The sequence below is a fragment of the Centroberyx gerrardi genome, chromosome 1 (genome assembly GCF_048128805.1).
Source record: "Centroberyx gerrardi isolate f3 chromosome 1, fCenGer3.hap1.cur.20231027, whole genome shotgun sequence".
Lineage (NCBI taxonomy): Eukaryota > Metazoa > Chordata > Actinopteri > Beryciformes > Berycidae > Centroberyx > Centroberyx gerrardi.
Genome location: NC_135997.1, coordinates 6224233 through 6252092, shown reverse-complemented (window position 1 = coordinate 6252092; position 27860 = coordinate 6224233). Strand labels below are relative to the sequence as shown.

The 27860-nt window shown below is 40.9% G+C and overlaps 2 protein-coding genes across 3 annotated transcripts in view; both read left to right on the top strand.

The window, feature by feature from the left end:
• csnk1g1 (casein kinase 1, gamma 1) overlaps positions 1–17922 on the top strand; it is a 34983-nt gene extending 17061 nt beyond the window's left edge. The window contains exons 5-13 of one of the 2 annotated variants that reach the window (XM_071922439.2): positions 1048–1199; positions 2715–2949; positions 3265–3350; positions 4558–4642; positions 4895–5043; positions 5151–5258; positions 7058–7168; positions 10343–10449; positions 13074–17922. In XM_071922439.2, coding sequence (XP_071778540.1) covers positions 1048–1199; positions 2715–2949; positions 3265–3350; positions 4558–4642; positions 4895–5043; positions 5151–5258; positions 7058–7168; positions 10343–10449; positions 13074–13128 — 1088 coding nt within the window. In that variant the 3' untranslated portion in view covers positions 13129–17922. The remainder of the gene's footprint in view (positions 1–1047; positions 1200–2714; positions 2950–3264; positions 3351–4557; positions 4643–4894; positions 5044–5150; positions 5259–7057; positions 7169–10342; positions 10450–13073) is intronic. The other variant, XM_071922441.2, reaches the window with a different exon arrangement.
• Positions 17923–18569: 647 nt separating this feature from the next.
• On the top strand, positions 18570–25133 carry LOC139929534 (small ribosomal subunit protein eS17). Its single transcript, XM_071922463.1, has 5 exons — positions 18570–18603; positions 19684–19835; positions 22873–22978; positions 24266–24331; positions 25012–25133. Exons 1-5 carry the CDS (start codon positions 18601–18603, stop codon positions 25087–25089), a joined length of 405 nt encoding a protein of 134 aa, XP_071778564.1. The 5' UTR covers positions 18570–18600; the 3' UTR covers positions 25090–25133.
• Positions 25134–27860: the final 2727 nt, after the last annotated feature.

Genomic DNA, 27860 nt, shown 5'->3' with positions numbered 1-27860 from the left:
GAAAATGTTGTTTGTCAGTCCTGACAAGTTGGACACCCTCCAAAACTGACATCAGACATGCTGATTCAAATCTTGATTTGTCTTCAGTTGAGTGTGGTCTTATTTCTGGTAGAGAGGCTGTTTAACTTTTTCAGAGGCAGAATTTGCACTGAAGCTTCTGTATTGTCATTAAATCATAGGAAAAGGTCAGTTAAAACGGCTCACACACAATCCTAGCTATTTACATTCTAAATTTTAGGCATTAAGCTGACACACCTTTCCAGACTGACTCATAAGGGCAACAGTATAATGAGCTTGAATTCCCAGAGCATGAGCATTACAAACAACTAATACCAAGGAGTACAAGGGTCAGAGCGTCAGTGCCCTGCCAATGTTCCTGTGGCAATAGAATGATCACACAAGACTGAAGTGCTGTGAAAAGAAATAAAATAAGAGCTAAGGAGACAGATGGAAGGAGTTTTTGGAACAATTAGAGTGAGTAGAGGAGAGAGGATATGATTCAGTAGGGAGGTGGTGATGTGAGGCACTGAAAAGATGAGTTTACAGCCTACGAGGGACGATGGGAGTGACTCTGCATTTGCAGGCGGTGTAGTGTTTTCGTTTTGGGTTAATGTTTACCTAGCGGCATTCTCTGATCTCTGTCCTCGGTAACCTTGTACCGCTCCTCCTCCTATCTGTCCACTTTGAGGCCTCTGCTTATGGTTAACCTTGGATCCAACTCAGGAATATCATTAGTCAAGGGAGGCAGGAATAATAAACAGTTTCTTGCTACCCCCACTTTCTCAGGACCCCTACCACTATGTGCAACTGAAAGACTCATTCAGCCCATTGCTGGTTTTGGTCATTTATTTGCTCTGCTTCAAATAATTTGCTGTTTACTATCCAAGCTAGCAACAATGATCTTCTGTGCCTTTGATGCACTTGCAAACACCTAAAGAGTTAACCAATTAAGTCTTAGGGTTACTAGACTAGAACGAGTACAGCTTTGTTCATGGGGCAAGGATTTTTGTGTCTTGTGTGTCTGATTGCTCTTTTCTTTTGTTTCAGCGGAAGGCCTGCCCCAGGTGTTTTACTTTGGGCCCTGTGGGAAATACAATGCCATGGTTCTGGAGCTGCTGGGCCCGAGTCTAGAGGACCTCTTTGACCTTTGTGACAGGACCTTCTCTCTGAAGACTGTCTTAATGATAGCAATTCAGTTGGTGAGTTCACAGCACTATATGACCCAGCAAGTTCTGACAAGAGTAGCAATTGATTCTAGTTCAGTAGTACTTTGCAACAACATTCATAAGGATACATTATTCACGTGTGCACCAGCAGAGCTTGCGACTTGCTTATTGTGTTTTTGTAAGGTAAAGGAGTTCTGCTCGCTTGTTTTGATTTCTGCACCCTCAGTATTTAAATTTTGATTGCCAACTTTCGAAACAGGCAATCCGTCTAGGCTATTGCAGAGTAAACTAAAAGCAAGAATGAAGTAAAGCAATGCATGCTGTAGCCATGCACAAACACACTACTAATAACTGTTTGCTTTTGTCAGCACAAAATCTGTAATGCTCTTGTAGTGTGAGATATGCAAAGACAAGTTTTAATAGCCATTGAGAGCTGGTGAGGAAACCAGGCAGAAGAGGTGGAAACTACAAAACAACACAACATCATCTTGCCTTTTATAATTTACCTCCAACTCTCTCTGCAGAACAGACAACCCCTGCTGCCCGCATGTCCTCAACCATTCTCTCTCCAAATTCGGCACAAATGAGCACACACACAATAAGTGCTGCGAGCTGAACTGCCTTCTCAAGCTCCATTTTTGCACAATTGGGTGAAAAACAAAGTCATGTTTTGCATTTGTTTTGGCAAGACAGCGGGGTATCAAGATCCCTCAAGATCAAACCAAGTGACGAGTCTTTTAATGTTTGACCCCCCTGTCTGTGCCACATCATTTAATGTGCCACCGCTACGTCGGTGAGACAACAAACTACAGGAAAGAGGTATTAATGTCAGCAGTACCTTAGGTTTCTGACAGTCGTGTAGTTTGTGCTCAGCATTAGAGACCATTAATTCACTTGCTTGCACAGTCACATAATAGAGCTAGTCTTTGTTTTCTTTGTTTTTTTTTTAAATAATTAGACAATTGACTTGTGAGCTGTTATTTTGGTTAGTTGCAACGATACATCCCGGAGGGTCAGAGCCATGAAATCAAATGAACACTTAGTTAAAATTTCTCAGCAGCATCCACAAAACATGTCATTGTCCTGACAATTTGCTGCTTTTGTAATCCTTAGTCCCTGCAGGATCGTCTTGCCTCTCAGTTAGCGGCTTGACATTCCAGCTCAACATCAGCACAGGCCTGTTGTGTGATAGTGCTGGGTCAGCGTGGAAATCATGCTGCGTAATGTTAGTGATGCATATGGACATAATGGGATCTCTTGTGGTGTGTTTTTTGGGATGTATGAGTCATGTCTTTGAACTTCCCATTATGTCTTTAATGAGTATTAATACTGAAATTAATGAGTAAGAAAATACCGGATTAAGATGCCGTTGAAAAGGTTGACAAATGGCAGTGATCAACTTCTGTGGCACAAATGCTCCTTTTGAGTCATCGTGACATCTTGATTCCCGATTTCCTGACTCAGTGGCCTAGTTTGTGCTATTGTCTGTATTTTGTTGAGTAGTTAATGTTTCTTTATTGCTGACTCTCCCCTATCGTTCCTCACCAGATCTCCCGGATGGAATATGTGCACTCTAAAAACCTCATCTATAGAGATGTAAAACCTGAAAACTTTCTTATCGGACGGCAAGGGAACAAAAAGGAACACATAATCCACATCATTGACTTTGGCCTGGCCAAAGAATACATCGACCCTGAAACCAAAAAGCACATTCCGTACCGGGAGCATAAGAGCTTGACTGGCACTGCCCGATATATGTCCATCAATACACATTTGGGCAAAGGTGAGACTGATTTCACAACTTTGTGTTCTTTTATGTTCTTTAGTGTTCTTAAAATGTTCCTGTTCTGTAAGGTGGATTGTACTCTGAATTAATAATATTATTTGACTGGGGAAAATAAACAGACACTTTCTTTTTGAAGAGGTGTGTTTTGTACAGATCTAAGATATTTGTGGAACACTTAATTTACTCTACTTTAAGGAATGGCTGTTATACTGTAAGTGGCCAGTAGTCGAGCGTTTCGATTTATGCAATGCTAGTGTTAATGTAGGTTTCTACAGCTCACTCCACCACATTTTGTTAAATCTTCTGTTATAGAGCAAAGCCGTCGAGATGACCTGGAGGCCTTAGGTCACATGTTCATGTATTTCCTCCGCGGGAGTCTACCTTGGCAAGGACTAAAGGTATGCCAAGTACATAGAAGTGTTACGAAATCAGTTTCAACCTATTTGGAAAAACAATCATCCTTTGATAAACGCATCTGAGGGATGACATGATTTAACAGCATTCCACAACCTGGAACTCAAAATGATGACTGCATATATTATTTTAGCTTGTTCATCAACCATTTCGAACTATTTGTTGAAAGCCAGTTGTGTGTTGAAGTCAAAATTCAGTGATAATACACGTATTCCAAGGGGAAAAATGTACATGCCAAGATTTCACGTAGTTACCAGTGCTTTCTTCTCCTCTTTTTCTCAACCTTAATTTAGATGACATTTTTGAATTGTGAAGTTGGAGAAGAAGGCTACTGCCATAGAGAAAAACATGAAGCGATAGAGAAATCCTTTGGCTGTTTCAATATGAATCACCTGAAGTTGTGTATATAACCGGGAATTTAAAAAATGGGTCACTTAAGAGTAATCCAATAGACTGTACTGCCAAGGCCAAGTAGGTTTCATCAAGGCCAGGTTTATCTCTATGTTAAGAACACTGGAGTGAAAGCTGCACTAGGCAAGATTTTTATGTAAAAATACAACCGTCTTTTCGGTCTAAATCACAAAGTTGGGCTGCAACAGAAAAGTCTCATCCCCCTTAACGGACGCAATAGATGTGTCCCATTTGCCCACATCACAGCTGGTGTCTGGTATGGACAGTGGTGGGAAATCTGACATGGAAACCAGACTATTCCCATAGCACCTTTTGTAGCTGAGAAATGGCACAAGCATGTCAAGAAGCAATTAAATTTTTTTTGATGATGGAAATCGTGTTTCACAGTAAGTGAAAAGTCATGGAGTTTGACGTCAGACCTGGGGTGATGGCCCTACATGCAGATGTACTCACTTGGACAGCTGTGTATTCCTGTTCTAGTAGACAGCTCTTTCTATTGGGTAAAACAGGAAAATATCTATCTTGTTATGTCCTATACAGCAACATTACATCATTGCCCTGTCAGATAAACTTCTGCAAATTGAAATGGTCAGTGCCCACATTAGATGACAATTACACCATTTATGAAAACAATAGCGCACAACCCACACATGTACTTGTCATTTTTCATTTTCCCAGCCTATATTAAGCTAAATGTCTTTTTTTTCATGTAATTGTGATTAATCAACATTAGATAGCAGAATTAATTAATATGGCTTCCTGTTTTTGCATTTTCTGAAGGCTGACACATTGAAAGAACGATACCAGAAGATTGGAGACACAAAACGAAACACTCCCATTGAGGTCCTTTGTGAGAACTTCCCAGGTATAATTAGGGGTGGGGCTGTAAAGCTTGAAAGTGATGAAATGGATATTGGACTTGACCTGATTTGATGTAATTGCAGCAATCTGCAATTCTGTTCTGATATTTTAAGATAATAAAGTTTTTTCCAAATAAAATAGTTTGTGACTTGCCATCGCTCTACATATCCTTGCATGTAATTTTGTACCTTGCATTTGTTGAGTAGCCATGCATATAAAACATTAAAACCACAATCTTTGCTTTGCTTCGCTTCAGAGGAGATGGCCACCTACCTGCGCTACGTGAGGCGGTTGGACTTCTTTGAAAAGCCTGACTATGAATACCTGCGGACTCTGTTCACTGAACTGTTTGAGCGAAAAGGATACACTTTTGATTACACTTATGACTGGGTTGGCAGGCAGATAGTAAGTAACTCATTTTGACTAGTAACTGTTACATTTTGAGGCAGAAGCAACTATTTTTAGCCAGCTGCTTGACTGCTCAGTGATGAATTGGTTCTTCTTTTCCATAGCCCACACCAGTAGGGTCTGTCCACATAGACTCTGGAGCGTCTGCTATCACGAGAGAAAGCCATCCTCACAGAGACCGCCCTTCACAGCACCCACCAATAAGAAATCAGGTACACCCATCTTTATTGCTTTCAGGAGCGCGCAAGGTTATCTCAGGCTGTTTTTCAGTGAAGTTTAAGGAACCGTTAGAATAGAAAAGTAAATGTAAGAGGTCCACAAATGACATCCCACTCCTCTCAGAGACATCCACAAAGGGTTACTTAGTCTCAGAGTGATGTTCAAACTGGGCCAGCCAATGAGGGATTCTCTAACCCTACAGCTCTACAGACTTGGGATTCTTGGATTATTGGAATCCCACTACTGTCACCAAGCACAGCTTATTTAGCATGCAAAGCCTCGGGGCTTGTATGACAAACATCATTATTGATGAGATGCCTGATGAGTGTGAAACATCTGGTACTTAAAGCAATTACATCTAGGATTTTGTCATTAATAAATCACTGTTGTCATAATGCATTATAATGCAAGCAAACGGCAAATACAGGTTTTAAAGACGTAAGTTCTCTGTATTCTCATTTTGGACGAGTTGGATGGACTGGTGACACCTCAACGGTAGCAGAGACCACAAATAATGAATTTTGCTGATTAAAAAGCAATTCACAGAGGCTGTGGAAGGTTGCAATGATGGCTGATAACATACTCTATTGTGGGGTATTATTTAGAATCCAACATATAGCACCTTTTAAAAAAACTGATAGCCCAAGAGATGGTATTGGAGAGACCGTGTTTGATTTATCTGTGAAATGGAACAGGTCAGACCATTAGAAAAGACCAATGGACTGCGGTAAACCTTTGTTAATGGTTTCACTTGGTTTTTTGCCTTTTGTGGTGATCTTAATTGGAAGTCTCAGGGCTACGGTGCAAATATTTCTCTCAATTTTGCTACAAAGGTTTGTGTGAATAAGAACAATCATATACAAGTTTTTGTGGCAATAAAGGTTTAAGCCCTGGACAAATAGAAAGGGTCAGATGCTAGCATCAACAAACACACTTATTGTTCTCAGTGGCTGCAGGCAAACTAGAGGCATTAAGTGGCGCATTAAAACAGTTTGACGCGGCTCCAAGCTTCAGCTCAGAACTCGGTTCAATTTCGTAGCATCGACATGGGGAACAGACCACCAAAATACAGAGTTTTCTAGCATCCATGAACTGCAGTGACCAGCTGATCTTCTATTTGTCCTCCTGTGTTGACACTTCAAATCTCCCATGTACAGTGTCCACTAGGGGCGTAATTTGCCGCGCATCCAAAGACGCGTCCACTGACAATACCTATCTCTCCAGGGCTTTATAATCAGATTTTGGTGTGAGTACACAACTGGATCTGTTATACCCAATATTTATTTTGTGTAACCACTGCTGCTGTGGTCACAACTGTTCGTTATCGTTTGAAAAACAATTTAGTAAGCAAGTGGATAGTGATTATAAACAGGTAAAAACATGAGAAAAAATGCATCATGTCCTACATTCGCCTGTTTAGCATATGTCACAACCAAACTGGTTCTGAGGGCATAATTAAAGCTTAAGATCTCAAATGCAGCATGCACCAGCTTCATTGTAGTGAGATTGAGGCCAAAGTTTGAGATCTGCAAGCATACCTCAACTTGGCTTCAGGCTCGTTAGTTGCTGGTCCAGCTCCCTGGCTTGAGCCTTGCTTTGATTTTGATTCACTCTTTTATTTTGTTTTTTTTTTCTTTCCATTTATCATGCTGCTTTGCACGATACCTGGCCTCGCACACCCAACCACCCATCTTACCTAACCCACCTATTCCATCACCCCTCCCTCTCCCATTGCACCCCCCAATCCCACTTCCCCCCCCACCGCCAACGCCAACACCCACCTCCTGAGCAGACAGCAGTCTCTGATCGACGAGGAGCATGGGAGGTGCAGCCCACTCGCCAGGCAAACTCCTCCTATCTGACCTCCCACCTGGCAGCGGACAGGCACGGGGGCTCAGTGCAGGTACACACCACTCACCTGATCAACCGGCAGCCCCTGCCCCTTCTCTATGGAGTCAGATCTGTCTCACAGGACTTAATCCAGAATACACAACCAGCAAATGTGCAATGTGGCCTGTAAATAAGAGATACTGAGCACAAATGTTTTACTATCATATGCAAATCTCCAAAGTCAACTCAAAGTTATTTTCAACAGTGTTGAATCTGTATTTGTGGATCAAATTGGAATTTGCATTGGGTTGGTTGACATTTATTTACAGATATTTGAGGCAGAGATTTCACTTTTATGGTGTGTGTGACTTGACATACTTTCAAAGAAAGACTAAACAATGGTTGGATATGCATCCTGTCCCACTCATTACAACAGTAACCCACAATGAGTGGCTTCAAATATTAGCAAAAACAATTTTTTAAAAACAAAGTTTGACATTGGAAGTGTTGAATCTGCATTTGAGAGACAAATTGCTCTTAACTGGGGTTGCATATTTTTATGAATTTTGAGAGACAGCTTTTCCAGCTTCCAACAGAAGAGACACTAATGCATTTTACTCAAACAAGTCACATGATGCTGTTGAACTGCAACAGCATTGTGAGCCATACTTGGTCCTTAGCACATTCAATGTTTAAAATGCCAATTATTATTTCAAAAATATGGTTTGTTGTATATAGTACAACATAATTTAAATTTCAGGATTATTGTTTCATATTAACAGGACATGTACATTTGTGAGTTTTGTATTCTAGACGTATTCATATATGAGACAGATCTACAGCCATACTTCTTGCCCCCGCCTCCCCCCCCCCCCCCCCCCCCCCCCCGCTGGGAAATGTTATTTTTCTGCACCACCACACGCATGTCATATTGTGCCACCCACCCCAGATGGTGAACATGTGATGTATTTTTACAAATGGCAGGCCTGTTTGCGGCATCATATCTCAGGTCCTGCTCTTCATGGCCCTTGGACATTCTTTGGAAGATCAAGAAGCCTCTTGCATGGCAGGGTGACCTGGCTTAGCTGGCTTAGTGCATGCTCTGAAGTCATTATGCTCTAGATAATATGGCATAACTGGTCTTCAAAAGGACAAAAAAAGACAACTACCACAGTTTGATTGTCTGTTAGAATACCATTCCTCCCGCAGGTTAATGGAGCCTCCAACAACAGCTGTTCTGGCCAGCAGACCATATGTTTTTGTTGGTTTGTTTTCCAAAGTTGGTTGGTTGTTCATCTTTGCCTTTCTGATTTGAAGGATGCCTACATTTTTACAAGGGTTACTGCTGTCCTTAAGTTTGTGAACTTTCATATGTTGGTTCCTTAGGCATGTACATTTTAGCCAATCAACATTAAAGGGCCATTAAGTAATCTATAACTTTTATCGACTGCTATAGGCGACCTAGGAATTGCAACAACATCAACAAGTCCCTGGCACAGCTTACAGTGGGCTGTAATTGACACAATAATAGTCACATTTACACAATCAATGAGTAAGCTAACTAATTAGAGCAGAGATCCAACCGAAACATCTAGTGAGAAGGCAATATATTACAATCCAAAGTACTGTAATAATGCTGCTTTGTCTTTTGCTTTTTTGGCTTGAGAATGAAATGTCTTCCAATGCCGGTCGCTTGCTCTTAGCACCGTCCTCCGAGCAGTGGAAAGTTTTTGTTCCAAGACGGAGTAAGGTCCGGAAAGTGAGTTTTGACAGCCAGAGACCTCAGCACCTGGCCAAGTAATTGTTGTGCCACTGGTACTGATGAACAACCCTATCAACCCCCTGCAGATACAGTATGGTCATTTTGTGCTATGGGGCAGTGAAAACTTATCGCACCAGCTTACTTATAGCACCTTTAAATCAACAGAAATAAATGTGACTTGAGCCTTAAAGCTGCACTGTGCAAGAATCTTATGTGAAAATGCACCTGTCTTATCAGCCTAAATCACAAAAGTGGAGCAGCAACAGAGAAGAGTGTTTCACCCCTCCTAATTGAGACACCCTAGATTCACCCTGTTTGCAGGAATTATGATTTTGGTGTCAGGCTTGGTCACTGGCGGGAAATGTTATTTGTGCACGGAAAGTGACAAATCAGAAGTTGAAGTGAAAATATAAAACTTGCTTCTAAACAGCAGCAAGCAAGTGCTGGAGTCACAGATGATGACTGCCAAAAGATTTTCTTCATCACCTCCACCCACACCATCCACTAATGAGAAGAATTGTAGGTGTGAGGAGTGTGCATTTTACCGACGTCACTTTACATGATTTCTGTCCAAACAGTCACTTCTTGCTGCTGTTTGGGGCTGCTAACTTTCAAAATAGCCTAGGGCAGCTTTAAGTTATAAACATGTATGAGATATGTTAAAGCTTAACAAAAATATTTATGACACAGTTTAGTAATTTCCCTTTGTAGGTAGTTGAATTGACTTTTTTTTTAAAACTATCTGAATAATTAAGCAAAATTCCTGCCTGGGCCGAGGAGATCGATCATTTCAAAACATACATTGTGGAAAACTAAACAAATCTTGCAGAATTCACACAGATTTCCAAAGGAACCAGGACATATCACATTGTGCAGCTGACCTGCATTTATTCTATATATGTCATACACAAAGTAAGATGCAAAAATGTCCAATCTCAAACAAAGGGCTCACAATACAGCGTACTGATAAAGATGGTGTAAGTACACAGCTATCAAGCTCCTGTATGCCAGAACATAGCACTGTGACTATGAATTCAGCCTGCATAGTAGTAACAGCACTGATTAGGTCAGTATGGCAGAGCGTTGGTTTGATGCTATTAACTCTTTAAGATTTGCTTTAGCACTTATGGCAAGGGAGAACGCTTCTGAAGCCACTCAAATGTCCGTGGCTCTGTTGCAGCAGCCCACCAGTTAGCATTGTCTTAAGTTAGAGCGCTATGGAGCAAACTGCAGTATATTTGAATTTGTTAGCCAGTCTAGCAAACTAAACAATCATTCTTTTATAGTATTTACATATTGACTGGATAGTGTTATTGATGTGGCAAAATAACATCCATTTTTACCACAGAACTTGTTACCATCTTTTTTTTTTTCTTCCCCAGATTGGTTCAGGCCAACATGTAAAAAAGAAACACTTCTGTGGGTTTAAATAAACGTTAATGGTTGTGTCGGTGCTGTCTGAAGTAACGCCTCTCTGTGCCACAGGTGGTCAGCTCGACCAACGGGGAGCTGAATGCAGATGACCCACTGGCGGCCCATTCCAACGCACCAATTACAGCTCAGGCAGAGGTGGAAGTGGTCGATGAGGCCAAGTATGTGTCCTGCATCCGCCACCCCCCATCTCTCTCTCTCTCTCTCTCTCTCTCTCTCTCTCTCTCTCTCTCTCTCTCTCTCTCTCTCTCTCTCTCTCTCTCTCTCTCTCTCTCTCTCTCTCTCTCTCGCTACTTTTTGCTATGCTGTGGATTTGTGGCAGCCCCTCCCCCCAGCTCTCATCCTGCTTTTGCCCCTCTTATCTACTGTTTACTGACTGTGTGGTTTTTGATCTTGACCGCTACCTGTCCCTATGCCGACCTTTCAATCAGATAAAAACCCAATAACGCATCGTTTTTTGGTGCTGATACAAGTTCTCATAGGAGTGCCTGAGCAGTCAGCCACCATCATTGGCTACTCCAGCAGCCACTGGTGATGTCACTTGTCTTTCTAGTAGCCTGACAGTCTTAAAACAAACAATATACAAAAACGCGTGTTCTCTTATAAAGTTTTCAAAAAATAATTTTGCTGGTTTGAATTTATTAATAATCGTGCAAAAATCCTCAACCCCAGTGTCGCATACACACTCCAATGAGCAGGTAATGTCAGAGATTAATACCAGATCTTACCAGCTGAGCTTTAAAATGTCACATTTCATCACGTAGTGATGGTGTACAAGGCTCAAGGTTTCAGAGGTTTTCCATTACAATAGAAGTATCATATTTTTCAATAATGTTTTCAGCAACAGTCAGTTGTCTGTTATGGTAATTGTAATAGAATACAGCGCGGTGATGTTCCATCTTTACCCGCCAGTGTCCATCAAAGCGCTGTTAAAAATGATTCCCTTCTGCTCTCCCCATTGTATCTCCGAGAGATTTGTTCACTTTAATCTGTGCCCGTTTCTATTCCTGTCTAGATGACAGGCCTGTCTCCTGTTTCCTCCATTCACACAATTGTTTGATATGATGATTGGCATGTTTGCTGCCAGGCTTTTTGATACCTTGTCAAACAAGTTGATGTTTGATATAATATGCAGCAATAAATGCAAATCACACCGGCTAATTAATGTATTGCATATGGAGGGAAAATGAGGTTCCCATAATAAATTAGCACTATGTGTATTTGTCTTTTGTTCATCTTATTTATCTTTTTCTACATTCACGGATTGAAGTTTTTGCTCGTGACAGCCAAACAATGTAAGCACAAATTACTCGAGTTTTGCGAATGCCTGCTTTTAAGCCATACAGGCTGAGGCTAGGCCTACTCTCTGAACCTGGTTTTCATCAGTGAAAGGTATGCGATAATGCACTATTTAAATGAAGCATTATATAGGTCTATGCCTGCTCTAGCTGATTTATTTGAGCTGACGTCTTTGTTGATTACGCTGCCGTTGAGCTCCATGAAATCTGAATGGATCCTTGTCACATAATAAAGACAGCTTCCAGCCCACATAGGCTCTTGGAAGTCTGCTAACATAGGTTTAAGGAGACAAGATTATGGAACAGCTACTCCTTCCTGTCGGACCTTCCCTCTCTGTGTCCACCTGTGTGTCCTGTTGCTGTGTATGTGTGCATGTATGTGTGGCATGAGGCCAGTCCCATCATCTTGGTCTTGCTGTATTAATCTATCTTTTCTCTTTACACTCTTTCTTCTCTCTTCTGTAGCTGCGTGAAAATGCTCAACCTGTGGTGAGTCCCTCTCTGCTAGTCCACATCAGACTCATGGGACAGGGAGTGGACCAGCCTAGGCTGGGCCCAGTGGAGTTGTTACTTCCAAATTGTAAACGGACTCTCACTGGTACAATAGTGCCACATACTGTATTGACCCATCCAAACCGCTCAGTCGACTTGGGATCAGTTCTGTGTATTATAAGTCTCAGTCTGTAGGCTGTGCGTAAATAAATGGCCTTTTCAGCATTTTTTTCACCACAGCCTCATGTCAATAAGTTGATAGCGTTGGTATCATGAGTAACGAATAAAACCCTGCTGCCATGTCAGCAATAATGCAGTGAGCAGGTGTCACCTCAGGAGAGAGAGCAAGTACCTTAGTAGATCTTGACTAACTCACTTTAAGACTTAATTCTGTTCATTGAAGGCCCACTTGATATTTCTAAGCAATGGCATCACTCCTCTTTAGCAGCAAATTGGATTCAAGTCAAAGGTCGTGTTGCATGGTGCACCATTATTTTCTATTAATAGATTTATCTAAGATTGCCCAGTCACTGTCCTATGTCTTGGTCTACAGCTGTTTTCCTGTCTCTGTATGTTTTTATTGACCATTCAGGCTCACCATGTCCCGTGCTCTTTGTGTGCACCGCTCCATATTTGCATATAAAAAATATTGCCCTCTGCAGCAGTCTGTAGTTGAGTCCCCTCTGCCATTTTACTGTTCATAGTGACAGCTCAAAAATGGCAGGAGATGATTGAGCACACAAACACTTGGTGGATGGCAATGCATCCATCTTGTCCTTGGTGCTGACATTATACTAATCACACCTTTGACAACTGCAATCGTCTCTATTAGGACTCCATATAAAAATTTCTGTCAAGATTTGGAAGACTCTAGTTGAACCTGCGATGTATAATACACTCATTTAAGCAACCCGCTAGTGTTTTGTTTTTTTTCTTTTTTTTTCATCTGAAGGCTCTCATCTGCAGATTGTATTAAAGTGTTTCTCTGTCTGCAGGTGCTGCTGCTTCTTCAAGCGAAAACGGAAGAAGAACACGCCGCGACACAAATGATCATCCACCGGCCTGAAACGCTCCAAGTGTCCGGCTCAGTTGATTGTGATTTCAGAAATCAATAAGGTCCCATTCAGAGGAAAAGGAAGACACCTGAAAGATCTTAACTGAATTGTTCATTGGGGGGACCAGATAAAATGGTTGTTGAGATCTACACAAGACACGTGTTTGTCTTGATGGGAGTCATTTTTCAATTTTTGTTTTTTTTCTCCAAGATGCGTGGGAATGTTTAGCAGGCCATTTGGCCAGATTGGGATCCTTCATGTTGGAATTTTGCAGAGGAAAATGGTGAATTTTATTTTGTTTTTTTTGTTTTCCAAGAGGCATTTGCCTAGGCATTTGTATTTTTTCTGTCCTCTTTTTTTTGCCATCTCCTTTGTTCCCATTTCTCTTCTGTGGAATTGCAAAGGAAGAGACGAATCTTTCCTCTGGAATCTTGCCACCTTCAAACGTACCTGTTGCATACTATGATTTACTTAGCCCTTTCTTGCACTCACAGAAACATGCTCTCAGTTTCCCTCTGTCAAGTCCCAATGGATTGTGGTTTGCCCCTTGTTAGTTTGCTAACTCATTTTGGCACAAAGCCCTTTTGTCATTCCTGACGTGGGACTGAATGTAAACCTGAACACATGAGGAACCAAGAGTGTAACTGCCTACATCTACACACAGGCGCGAGAGCATCAACCTGCCGTTAGGCCCCTGCACTTTCTCCTCCAAAGAGGTCAAACCTGGCACTAGGACCCAGGCCTAAGAGAAGAGAAGACCAGAGAAGCCTCCTGCACTGTGTTTTCTGTGTTTTCCAGTGGATTCTGTTCAAGCTGCTTGGTTAAAGCACTCCCCTTGACCATGCCGGTGTCAAAACACACTACAGTCTTTTTGACTCTCATGCAGTTCTGGTCCTGTTGGCTTTGTGATGAGTTGCAACTTGACACTTGTAGGTTGGCTGAAAAAAAAAATGCTATTTATGCTATTTATCTCTTGTTTGCCACAGATTTTCTTACTGATTCTTAAACATACACACTGAATGTATGGACAGAAAAGTAAATGACTTTGGAGCATTTATAGAATCTGTCAAGCGCATGGGAAGGAAATCGCATCAAGTAGTCTAAAAGCAAGACCAATGTTTAAAAAGATATATGAAAAATAAGTCAGACCAAATCTAGGTGGACTTGAGGGTGAGCGGGGTCTTCTAAAAGGGTTTTGACCTTCATCATCATGTAATGGTAAATAATGGACTCTGCGTTCTATGCCAGTAGAAGCTGGGGGATATGTTGCTTTGGAGCGACAAGAGACATTAGTGTGATGTGCTTTGGAGATTCAGTCACAGCCTCTTTACGCTACTGTCCAATGCCTTAACCCCGACCACCACATCGCATAACCAGTAGGATGGGAGGTGGCAGGATAATGGTTGCGAGGTTTGCAGTAAAGTCTTGGGGTCGCCTGTATAATGAAGCCCAAGGTTTGGAAGTGAACCGTGTATTTCCCGATTTTAGTATAGAGCAGTTACAGCGACTCGCGTATAACACTGAAGATGTAGTCCCAAGAGAACAATGCCAAATGGAAAGTTGGGTGTAATAATGTGTAACGGTGTTAAAATGCCCCCCCGCCCCTCCATGTCCAGTCTGAGGATCCTGTGCTGCAAAGCATTCAATGATGTTTGGACGACACTGTTGAACCCTGGTCCCTCTCCTCGATGTCCGGAGTGAAGCCCAAGGGTCAGCTGAAGGGAGGATAAGTGAACCTGGATGAATATGTTCATACCATATGTTTTTTTTTATTTCATTTTATTTTATTTTCCTTATGAGTGTCATGGAGGACTGCCTTGAAACAATATCCTCGATAATGTCACCTTGCCTATCCTCTTAACGCCTTCCCAGAGTGAATCTCATAGGTGTTTATTTGTTTCTTTTTTTAATTTTATATCTTGCTAATGTGAATTTTTGAATGCAATTTTGTTTTCCATTCCAAATAGCCATGGTTTTATGGGGAAAGAGAGGGTAACAAAAAGCTAGAGACCATGACTGCACTACATTTGTTGACCCCGGCTTTCCCTAAGAAGACCCTGCCTTCTTAATACTGTACTTAACGTGCTTATTACTTTAATTCATTGTAGCTGCCTCGTGTGTTAGGCCTTCCCTATAGGGTGCAGGGAATACACTCTTAACTAAATTGTTTTTACCCCCACGCCCCTGCCCACTCCTGTTTGTGCCATGACACACACACACACACACACACACCCTCTCCACACACGCACACACGCACGCATGCACACACACATACACACCTAGATGCAAGTCCTAGATGAATCGACTCTCAGCGGAGTGTTAGATTTGGCATTTTTGTGGACCTGCTCAGTCATCTTAGATAGAGATATACAATGTTGTAGATGTTGCAAACTAGCTCAATTAACCAGTACGTAAACCTGCTTGTTACGTGTATTTACACTGTATAGCTTTTGGTTTTCCTACCCCCCTGGTTACTCATGTCAGTTACTCCGGGGTCTAAGTTATTGTGTTATTGAGAGTACTTGAATATGAAAATCTATGGGACCTTTTTCTGTTTTGCTTTAATTTTTTTTTTGTCATTCTCATTATAATTCCAGAGATAGGATTTGAGGGGAATAGTGGGGGGAAAATAGGCTATTTCGAATGACAGGTATTCTTTTCTTTGAGATGCCTTAGTGCCTCTTGACTGTGTTGGACAGGTGAGGATTGTGTTTCAGTCAAACTCGTCCTCTGGATTCCTGTGCTAGCTGGTGCGCATGACCAGAGGAACCTTTTTAGGGTTTTTATTTTCAGTACTTTGCTCAGGGGAGCGGCGGTCAGATCTGCCTGTGGGTTCAGAGGTTAAATTAAGGTTCAGATCTTGGGTGTCCCTGTGAGATATTTGTGCGTATTTCAATGTGGTAGTTGAGACAAATCTGTACCATTGACAGACACCAAACCTGAACTTCTGTAATAGGAACATGTAGTCGAGACTTTATTCGGTCTAAACTACACTTAGTCAGTGTTCGCCAGACCAGATCTTGAGAGCCGTGTTGAGAACGAGAGAGAATGCAAGAACGCGTTGCTTCTTGCAACATGTGAGAGATGCCTGAACATGCTGAGAGCTTTTTTTTTGTGTGCGTGTCCATCTGGTCTTAACTGAAAGTCTTGCGAGTGGAGAGTGTGGGATAAACGAGGGTCAGGCGAGTGGCTTTGCAGAAAACGGTGCCATCCGCCGCCTGCGATTCTCCCCGCAAAGCGTCAACGGCAGCAGGACTGTTTGACTCCAGCTCCCTAAGAAGGTTCACAGTATTCTTGTGCAGTGAGATGGATATCCAGACAATAGCCTTCAATGTCCCCCTGAATTCCCCAATGCCATTCCTGAGACTACTAGCCCATGCCTTTACCTGTGCCAGGAAATATATGAAGCTGAATGTTTTTTCGACCACCGCATTCCACCTCGTTTCCGCGACTTTAACTGTGTCCACTGTCATTTTTTTTTAAAAATCCTAGAAACAAGACGGTTTCATTCAGTACCAGGAAGTGTTGGAGATCTTAAATGGAAAGAGTGTTGAAAGTGTTGCAGGAAATTGCAACTCAATTTTTTTGTTGTTGTTGGCTTCTATCGGTCTCTTAAATGTTATGACTTCTCAACAGATCAACTCCATTTTAATTGATCAAGTGTGTAATTTTGGAGTTGAATTTGCGTCATGTGACTGGTCATCTTTGCAACCTCTTTCTCTACCTTAAACCGTGGGTTGCCTAGCTACTTCGCTTATGGTTGAAACGGTAGATATATTACTCGTATGTATTTACTTTTTCCTCTCTAGGCCTCATCCAGACTGATATAAGAGTACTCTGCATAATGTGTATCTGCATGGCTTGTCTGGAGATGACACTGGTCTCTATAGTGAATTTTATGATGTTAGTCACCTGTTGGATCAGTAAGGCGCTCGGGCTTCCAGTCCTCCTGTAAAATAAGACTTTCCACGTCTTCTTACAGCACATTCCATTTCAGTTCCCGCCATTTCTTATACGGTCGACTTGGATCGAACTTTGCGTCTTTGTGCTCACTGCTTTGGATTTACTTTGGTCGTGTGTAATTCACATCCCTGTGTGTCGTAAAGGTGTGTAAATCAAAGCAACGGAGAGTTATACAAGTGGAAATGAATGGCTTCGGTCTTTTTGGGTTCTCTGGCACTTTTTCCTTATTGCTGTACTGTAGAATTGTCTTGGATTTACTGTATATTTTCTTTGAGGGAGAGGTTTAGGGTGACATTACTGCAATATTGTGATGATTATTTGAAAATTGTAAATTGTACAGAGTTCACAATTGTAGTCTTTGTTCTTTCCGTTGGGATTCCATATAAAGATGTATTCTTTGATTTTTGTTTTTTTGTTTTTTTTTCCTTTCAAACTGTGGAAAACCGAATTGTACAGCTCCAAGAGTTTATCCCTCCCCTCGGCATTTTTTCAGAGCTATGATTAAGAGAAATCTTAAAACTGTAAATAAATATTATTGTGTTGAAATATGAATGTCACTTCAAAAATGTATTTGAATGAGTTAACTTAGTCAAGGGCTTCGAGAATGAAGGACCCACATTTCTTCTTTCTTTTATGGTTTCACATTTTTAAGTTGCAGAAAGGTAAAGGTCCTTTTTATCTGAGATGCCTATTTTTTCCTCTTTGGATTCATGTACAATGTGTCACATGTGAACCTTACAGAAATCACTTTTTATTCCCTCCACACCTAAAGGGAAACTCCAGTTTGCACCCTTTTTTATGTAAAATAAAAGATCTCTCCACCTTGTGGGTATGTCTTTTGTTAAATAATTTTGTAGAAAGCTTTGTTGATACAAATGATGTTCTGATTCTACTGGAAAGGTCAATTTACTGTTCCAGTACCAATTTTTAGAAAGACGTGGAATATCAAGCCAGATAGTATTACCTGAATGCCAGAGTAATTCCACTCTATTTACAATGAGACCCAAATACAGCCACAATAGTTTTGGTGTTAAAGATCAAAGAGCCAAGTGTATTTCTTCCATTTTCTGCCTGAGGCTTGTATTACGATTTCAGTCTTTTATCTTGGAACCCAGATTCATGAAAACGTCTTATCAGATCTACAAGATTTTAGTCTGTTTATATGGTTAAAATTTTCAAACTGCTTTTCACTGCGGGCACAGCAACATCTCAAGTGTGGAAAGCAAGCCACATTTTTTTCTCATTTATTTTTCCTCTTTTCTTTACCCTGTTGATGAAAAAGAGTCGACATCAACATGGAGAGTTTACGATAAAACATTAGGGACTAGTTCGACTATAATAACCTGTAGCTTGAGTTGCGTTCAGGTTCACCCGCGGCAGTTCACTCCTCCAGCGCTAGGCGGCGGTGTTGCCGGGGTAACGGGGGTAACCGTGACGCGCCGACTGTCGGCTATGAACGTCCGGTAACAACTTCCGGTGCTCTCTTCCACCGGCCCGAGCCAACATGGTGGGTATCCGAGGCAACACATCACTTCACAATCCTTCTCAATCTTGTTCAATCTTCACTGTCTGTCGGGCCACCAAGCGTCAACAAGCATCAGTCTGAGCACAAATTACATAAACTTTACGAAACGCTGGTTTTCGCTGTACTTCAGATGACCCAAATATGTGAAAATATAGACCAAATGTTCCCATGTAGCTCTGTAAACAGACTAGCCACCGAGCAGCCAGCCGTAAACGCCGCAGCCTCTCGAGCTGTCACCTGTGTAGATGTATTGTTACGAGAAAAGCTTTGCAGCAATCTTTACAAGTTTAGTACCTGTTGTGTCATCCTCTGCGTTTAAAATCACTCAGTCGGATCACTTTACATTACGGAGGAATTCACTGTCTTCCTAATAACATCCAATGTAACGCTAATGTCACTTAGTCATCGTTTACGGGTTAAACTGCTACAAGTCGTTCGTCAGCGAGTTTACAACTTTGGTTATTGCATGTATAGCCGTTTCTTGGATATACATTATCTAAGGCAATCAAGTGCGCTCAAAAAATCACTCTTAACGTTACAGTTGACAGTTGATGTAGCTGAAGTGGCCAGTTCTGCAGTTAGCTTGTCAAGAGAGAATGTATGCTAATTATCTAACGTTAATATGCATGACGTGCTCGTTTGTATTGGTGAAGAAAAGTAGAAATATGGCATTCAACTGATTTCCAGCTCTTCTAAGATTTCCTGTTGACCGGGCAGCAGGTGATCTGAAAGAAGTTGTACTCAAAAGTGGGTGTGTGTACTGACAATTGGATGAACTGTGTAGGGCTGCAACTAACGATTACTTTCAGTATCGATTAATTTAGTGTATAAAATGTCACAAATAATGACAAATGCCCATCACAAGTTACCAGAGCCCAAACTGATTCTTTAAATTGCTTACTTACTCTAACAAAGCAGCCAAAAAAAACTCGTATTCATTTTATAATGGTATGAAACAGAGTAAAGCAAGCAATTTGTAGCATTGTGAAGCTGTTATCGATTCATTTTCTGTCAATCGATTAATCGACTGTGTGTGTGTGTGTGTGTGTTATTTCCCCTCAGGGACGCGTCAGGACCAAGACAGTAAAGAAGGCCGCCCGGGTCATCATCGAGAAGTACTACACCCGTCTGGGGAATGACTTCCACACCAACAAGAGGGTCTGCGAGGAGATCGCCATCATCCCCAGCAAGCCGCTGCGCAACAAAATCGCAGGGTAAACGGACTTCCAGCTGTTTCACATCAACTAAAAAACTTCATCTGCAGAGGCACCGGCTCCTGGTGCCTATTACCTCTTTGATTTGAACTCCCATCAGTTTTAAATTCCAGCTCGGACGTCATCTGGCCGGGGCGATAATTCAATATTATCTTTTATCGTCTTTCAGTGGAATCATATCGTCATAATATGGTGATCTTGGGATATCGTGAGACACAATTCTGCCGTCTAAATTGAGGAAAACAAGCAAATTTTATTTTAGAGACTCTGACAAAATGAGGTATGAAACATTTTAAGGAATATTATTTGAAATCACACCTAACATTACCATTCGGTTCAATAAGGTAAACATTCATTTGATTATTTAACATGTGGTTTGCATACTGAGCAATATCGTGATATACAGTATATCAATGTGGAAATAAATCCTTATGATTATCGTGATATTGATTTCAACCATATTGCCCAGTCCTACTTGTGTCAGCCTTGACACCTCGTTAGATGAAAATGCCCTGATGTCCATCAGTTGCATAAAACAGGTTAACCAGGATCACCAGAAGAGTTAATCTGCATGATGGATGTTTGTCCTTTGTATTTGGCAGCAGGAAGCACAGAATTCAACTGTCAGTTTCATTGATAAGGAATCTGGATGTTACGGCACACTAATGAGCTGAGTTGCAGATTTTGGAGGAAGGAACGCTTGCTCTTTCCTGTAAATCCATGTGTGCTGCGTTTCCTTCACACTTTCCAGACAGTTTGCACTACGGTATATCAGCTGTCAAAATGAGACTACTTTCTCTTTGATGCACCCTTCAGGCCTCTGGGTTGATGCCAAAGTGAAGACTCCAACTCCCGTGTTGTTAATGCATGTTGTTTTACTCAGTGGAAGTGGAAGCAAAACATTCCCTCTCTGAGATGTGACTGTTGTCGTCTCCTGTAGATCCTGATCTCGACTAAAAGTTTCTATTTCGATGGAGCTTGTCTGTGAAAGAACTACATTTAATCGGTGTCTTTGCAGAAGAAACAGAGTTGTGGGCCTCTTGTGTCTGTGTATCTAGTCACTTAATGTGCTCTGGTTATAAAACGTGTTACTGGTTATAAAAGGGTTGATTTTTAGATACTTTCTCATCGCTCCTGCTGCTGTGCGTACCAGACTTTAGTGTCAAACTGTGTCTTTACCAAACTGCTGGAGGTCAGTTTTGTGCTCGCTCAGCAGCACTGGTAGATGTGAAACCAGGACAGCTTTATGCAGCTCAGCTGTTTTGTTTGATTTCAGTTTAGCACTTTTCCTAAGTCATTTTGTTCTTACCTTCTCAAAATGTGTCAGCCCTTTAAAGTGATTGTTGTTGAGCGGCTCATGATGCTTGTTGAGGGCCTGGTTTCTTTTCCTTGTTTTATGTTGATATTGCAAGATTTAGGAGAATTTTTCTAAGGTAGCCCGTTAATATTAAAATTGGTGATATTTGCGATTATTATTCCAAGTGATCCGATTACATCTGATTATACTGTATAGTTAAGGTCCTTCATTGTCTGAGAGAACGTGTCTATTGTTTGATTCACATAATCAGAAACAAAATGTCCACTCAGTATGTTTATACTTCCAAAAAAAGTAGAATTTATTAAGCAAACAGTGACAGTAACGTTTCAACCAAACACGGTCTTCATCAGATGAAGATATTTGATTCACACAATTTCCATGAATTCTGTTAACCAGTTTTTTCCTATATTATGCATGTTGGGTTCACCAGTGTCAGTGGGTTTCCAGAGTGTTTATGACGAGGCTGTCTGTTGACTTTACTGACATGGACGTTAATAGAGCGAGGGCTTGTGGACCTTCTACTGCGATATTTTTGTCAGTTTTTGTCAGTTAATAACATTGACCCATTTCTGGCTTAGGAATAATCAGGAAGTTTTGTTCTTAACTGACCGCATCCATCCTCAACTGTTTCACTCAGTCATCAAACAGGTTTTCACGGAAGGGACCGTCTTCTAATGAATTTCAAGTCTTGACAAGTAACAGTAGAGTTGATTCAGGGTTTTAGAGTTGATTCAGCGTTTTAAAATGAAGACGGGGATTTCAAGACAGTCATTAGATGCTTGTCTGCAGTGGAATTGGACAGCGTTGCAAGTGAGAAAGGAGGAGAGGCGGAGGTGTTTTCCACTAAGCAGCTGGGATTTTACTGGTGTCGAATTCGGGAAGCTCCATGCCCGACTGCAGACTGAGGCTGTCCTGCCACAACACAGATGGACTGTTTCGTTTGGGCCGACATTTCATCTGACTGCCTTCTCCAACACTGATGAACCCTCAGTCTCACTCTGAAGACCCAGCTCACCGTCTGTACCCTGGAGGGAAAATCCATCCTCGGATACTCTTAACGCTTTTATCATCAATCTGAGATGTGCATTGCATTCTAGGAGTTATTTTATGAAGTGTTGTAATTTACCTCTTTCTTGTACCCACTTTTCCCTCAACCTGCCTTGTCTACTTCTTCAGTTGCTGCTCTACAAATCCCAGAATGCCTTTCGATAACCTCCAGTCAGAGAACATGCCTGGTTTTACCTGTTAGGTGGAGAGAGTTTTCTAGTGGAGACAAAGCGAAAGTTGCGCCCCTTAACACAATTATCCACAAGATTAATAAAAAAAAAAAAAATAAGGGTTTAGGGTGGATTTTTCTTTTTAAAGATGGTCATAAAAACTGTATTTCAGGCCTTTGTCCAAGTCAAGAGCTTGAGAGTGATCAAGAAGCGTTTTGTGTCTTGGAAGTGTTTTGAATTTCATTTATTTTAAATTATTTTCTGTTCTTGTTTTATTAGTTTTTTCTGCCTCACTGTGTAAAGCGTCCTTGGGTCTCTTGAAAGGCGCTATATAAATCTAAGTTATTATTATTATTATCTGCATGTCGTGAAGTTGAGAGCAGTCGCACGGTAACCAAGCGTTATTGGCTTTTGTGCTGCATCATAGACTGTCTTGTCTGTGGTTGACCTTTTCCTCTACAGTCTAATAATGGATTTGTGCGTCCCTGTCTGTGTCCCTCAGGTATGTGACCCACCTGATGAAGCGTATCCAGCGGGGCCCAGTCAGAGGCATCTCCATCAAGCTGCAGGAGGAGGAGAGGGAGAGGAGGGACAACTACGTCCCAGAGGTCTGTGGGATCTTCTTCTCCTGTCCGCCCCGCTCAGCCTCTCTAATCGATGACTCTGTTTGATGAGGCAGTAAATCTGTTGCTATGGTTTGGAAGCTCAAAGGCTTCTTGCATTTTTTTTAGTAGGATTAGACTGAAATATCTTTCATTAAATTGTATTAAGTATCAGTTATCAGCCGGTCAGTGAGTATGTTTACATGCACGCTGATGATTCGATCTTAACCCGATTAAGGCAATACACTGACTATTGGAGCTGTCGTGTAAAACGCATTTATCAGATTATTTTAATTAAAGTAAGATCACAATCAGAGTAAGCATAACCCGGTTAACACACTTAGATATCTGCTCAATCTTTCTATTTATTGGGGCATGTAAACACCTCAGTCAGATTCCTGTGGTTTTTTCAATCTGCGCATGTCAAAGGTCACTAGATGCAGTAATGCAGATGTTGCATTTACAAAGCAAACATGGTGCAGTGCAGTGAACCAGTAGACTGATTACTAAATGAATCCATGTAAATTGGGTTGTTAGAGAAATCGCGTTACTTTGAACCAAGTAAACATTGTCATCAAAATATTGCCTTAAGCTGATTACTCTGAGTATTGAATGTCATCCACCTCCAATATGATGGAGTTTCCTCTCTGACCACAGCTACATAAAGTCTGTAAAACCTGCAGTGAAAATGTATTTTCTTTGCACATTTCATTTCTCAGTAATGTTTTCTGTAGATGAATTCTTCATTTGAAGGCCTAATGTATCCCAGAGTTTCCCTAGCATTTAATAGGTGGGGTGGGTCACCCTGCTATAAATGCTGTTTCACAGGCTTTTTCTTCCTGCCAAGAATAAAGGTTTGGGGGAAACAAAATACTCAATACTATTTTTGGCATGAAAATAATCAAATTTAAAGATATCGAATATCAGAAAAAAAATATCAGCTATCGGCAGCTTCAATCTAAATATATTGGTATCGATAGCGGCCTTCAAAAACCCATATCGGTTGAATCCTATCTTTAAGGCAAAACTTTCAAACCATTCTTTCAAAGGACTGCATAGAAAGGTTGGGAAAACCTGTAAACCCAACATGTACAACACATGAAATTCATGCATGGAGTTCAAAAACGACATTTACTTCCGCAGCAAGACAGAAACGAAGCTGCCACTCCCTTGCCGTTGCTGTCAAACGTTTGCTGAAACCACACAGACGTCTGGAAGAGATGAAGATGGTGGGAAAGTGCTTCCTTGTATGTTCACAAAGCTAATTCCTTGTCTTGTATCTCGTCCTGCCAGGTCTCTGCTCTTGACCAGGAGCTCATTGAGGTGGACCCAGACACCAAGGAGATGCTCAAGATGCTGGTGAGTGCAGAACCTACTCGCTTGGTTTCCATAGCGACAGATAATGAGCTGTTCGAGTTCCAGACTTGAGTTGCCCACTTGGCCCCAACTTAATTAAAGTTTTGCCCTGGTTTCCCTCTGAATAACCTGTTCAGTAGAATATCAGGCATGTCAAGAGTTCATCACATTACTTCACTGTGCTCTTATGCACAAACCCCAGAATTATTTTCTGTATTAGATTGCAACGTGTTTTAGCATGGATGTTTATTTCATCTCAAGGTGATTATGTGATTATCATGTACAGTTAAACTGTGAGTCATAACATGTTTTTATGTATACAAGGATTTAATTCAAACCAACTTTCAGACTATGGACTGGTCGTAGGCTGCCTGTAATGTAGTTACTGAAGGCAGAAATTACCAGTGTAGAATATTTATTTATTGGTACATTTGACAGTACACATTAATTTATGTTACTGTAGAGTTAGCCTAGGATGGCTGATTTTCATCTGTAGTCCCTGGCCAGTTATCAATGGCTAGAATAAAAGTATTTAAATTACATGCATACATGTGATTATACCAACCACCTGCTCTTGATCTGTACCTAAACCATGGATGAGGAGGCACCATGTTCTCTTCCACTGCCTTGCCTACATGGTAAATGTTAGTAAAGTAAATCCTCTTTTTTTCCCCCTCTCCTAGGACTTTGGTGGCCTTTCCAACCTTCAAGTCACTCAGCCAACTATTGGAATGAACTTCAAAACACCAAGAGGAGTCTAGAAACATGTACAATATCACTCTTAATAAAGAGAAGTAATTGAGAATGGCTCCTCTTTATTTAATGTCACCTTTTCCAAGAAATGACAGAAATTATCTGTCCGAAATGAAATATGACCAAACAAATGTGTTGTATACATCATAGTAAGTAGTATCAAACTGATTTAAGTTAATGATACTGATGATCCCCATAGGGAAATTCTCCCTCCACAGGGAGGTCAGGATCAGCTCAGTGCCCCTAGAGCCGGTAGGGATTCAGTGTCTTGCTCAAGGACACTTCAGCAGGGTGAATGTTATGCTGACTTGAGGATTTGAACCCAGGTGATCTGGTTTAAAGACGATCTCATAAACCACAAGCCCACTCCTGCGTAAGTTATGAGGACGGCACCTCTTAAGGGGAAAAAACAAATGCTATTCTGGAAATTGTTTTGTTTCTATTGGTGGTTGTTTCCCTTATGATCACAACTGGAGGTCATACTTAATGAACCTTTTAATTTAGCACTACATCACTGGTTATATAGCCGCCTGACTGTGCATCACCAATGTATTGAAATGTGTGCGAGCAAGCGATTCAGCCTAGCCATACTGAACAGAACTGTGCATGACATTAGGAAAACAGTTTGGGTGCAGCATGGAACACTTGGTGGAAAGAGTTGTTTGATCTGTACCAATTTGACGGGACACAGCTGCTGTAACGATTAAAGACAGTATGTCATCAATTGACATTTTAGTCTTAGATTTCAGCTACATTTCAAAGAAATTACTTTTCAGTCCACATAACACCTGCAGGTAGAGGCTTGAACTGTTGATTGATCCCTGACGATATCACCACCCAAATTACATTAATTTGTTACCAAACAGCCTGTGAGCAGTGATGAACCATAACAGTCTGTCAGCAGGATTGACCCTGATGGGGAGCGGTAGATAACTAGCAGCCCTGCTGGCTGTGACCATTTCTGAGAAAATCCCCCATTCATTTTCCTTTTGTCAAACACAATGTTTCCAACAGTTAATGGATGATGAACTTCACAGAACAGATTTTTAAAAAAACAAATAAACTTCATTCTAATAAATAATCTCAGTTTAATCTTTCACAGCCGCAAGACAAATTAATAAGAGATCATCTTTATGTGGAAGTGAAATCCCCGTCATGTTGAATTAAAACGCTACAATATCCAATTCCCTGAGGAGAAGTCCACTCTCACCGAACTTTAAACAACCACTACACTACAGGGTGGAAGACTTGGCCTTCTACTCATCACCTCAAGCACTTGTGGCATAACTGGGCTCAGCTCTTGTCAGACCAGAATATTTTTAACATAAAAATGCATTAAGCAGATGGGGTGAAGCTTAAATACTCAATGGAGGTTACATATCATTTACCCTGTCAAATAAAAGAACAGAGCTACAGATGTTCCCTAGCCTCCCTGTCAGAGAATATATGAATATATATATATATATATATATATATATATATATATATATATATATATATATATATATATATATATATATATATATATATATATATATATATATATACACACACACACACACACACACACACATTAATCAAAAACACTGGATTACCTCATTTTAAACCGTGGCAAACCTGTGGATGTTAAATTGGAGACCTGGATCCCCAAATAACTCCTCTAGCAAAGCAATTAAAAGTTCTGTCATTTAATGATCCCAAATAAAACATGCATCATAAATAAAGAGGCCAGACACAGCAAGTAATGCTTAAACACCTTTATTGTGCCCAATCTGAACATACTCCACATCTGTAAGTAGCAGCAAACTTGGCAGACCACAATGAGGTAGACTTTCAAAACTCTAAAAAGCAGCTGGGCTAAAGGACAACAAGCTCAGCATGACAAACTTAATGGATAAAGGAAAGACACTTTGTCTTTGGCACACAGCTTATTATGCATTTATGTCCAACTGGAACAGGAAGGCAAAATGGGGTAAGAAAGCGAGGGGGAATTGTTTACTAGGGTCTACTCAAGCTCTGGATAGATTCTTTTATCAGCAAAGTGGAAGTTCTTACATTCAACAGGAAACAAGCAGCTGTTAGATTATAGGCATGTGCCCAAAACAATACCTGTCCTTCTGCTGATGTACAAAAGTGATTAAAAACCACTGCCACCCCTCCTCAAGTGCAAATTAAAAAGTGCAACAATCAAAAACTATGTACAATCAAAACATTAATGTTCATTCTAGTCTTAGTAAGATCCATCAAAATTGATTGAAAAATGATGGAAACCCAGTTGAAGCAATGTCCAGTAATGTTGTTACACTTAATTTAACTGGACCAACAAGGCAAGCGAAGTAGTACTTCAACGTTTTGTGCCCATTCAGTTGGAACTTTGGGAGGGCAAAGAAAAACCTCAACAGCCACAGAAAAATGCATGGGGAGGAGAGAAAAATAAAGAGGGGGAAAAAAAATTAAAAAGCCGCCTGGTAGAATTCTGTTCAAAATTTCCATGTCATGACTTAAAACCGTTTGTGTACAAATTAGTAAAAAACTGCGTAAAAATGTCTGAAATGCGACTGGTTAAATGAAGCCCAACTATCATCTCCCAAAGTAAAAAACACCAGTTGGCTTGCACAGGAAAAAACAGTTGCCAACTGGGGGTAGGGGGAGGGAAGGAGGAGGAAAAAAAATATTTTTTTTTTTTTTTTAAAGGCACTGTATGGCATTTGCCAATGAACGGCAATGAGACTTGCGTGATTGCTCTTCAATATGCAACACATGTAAACCAAAACTAAAA

Excerpts from the sequence above, each read along its gene's own strand:
- LOC139929534 (XM_071922463.1), top strand. Across the intron at positions 19,836-22,872 it reads CTGCGCAACAAAATCGCAGG|GTATGTGACCCACCTGATGA; the intron begins GTAAACGGACTT and ends TGTGTCCCTCAG. Across the intron at positions 22,979-24,265 it reads GGGACAACTACGTCCCAGAG|GTCTCTGCTCTTGACCAGGA; the intron begins GTCTGTGGGATC and ends TCGTCCTGCCAG.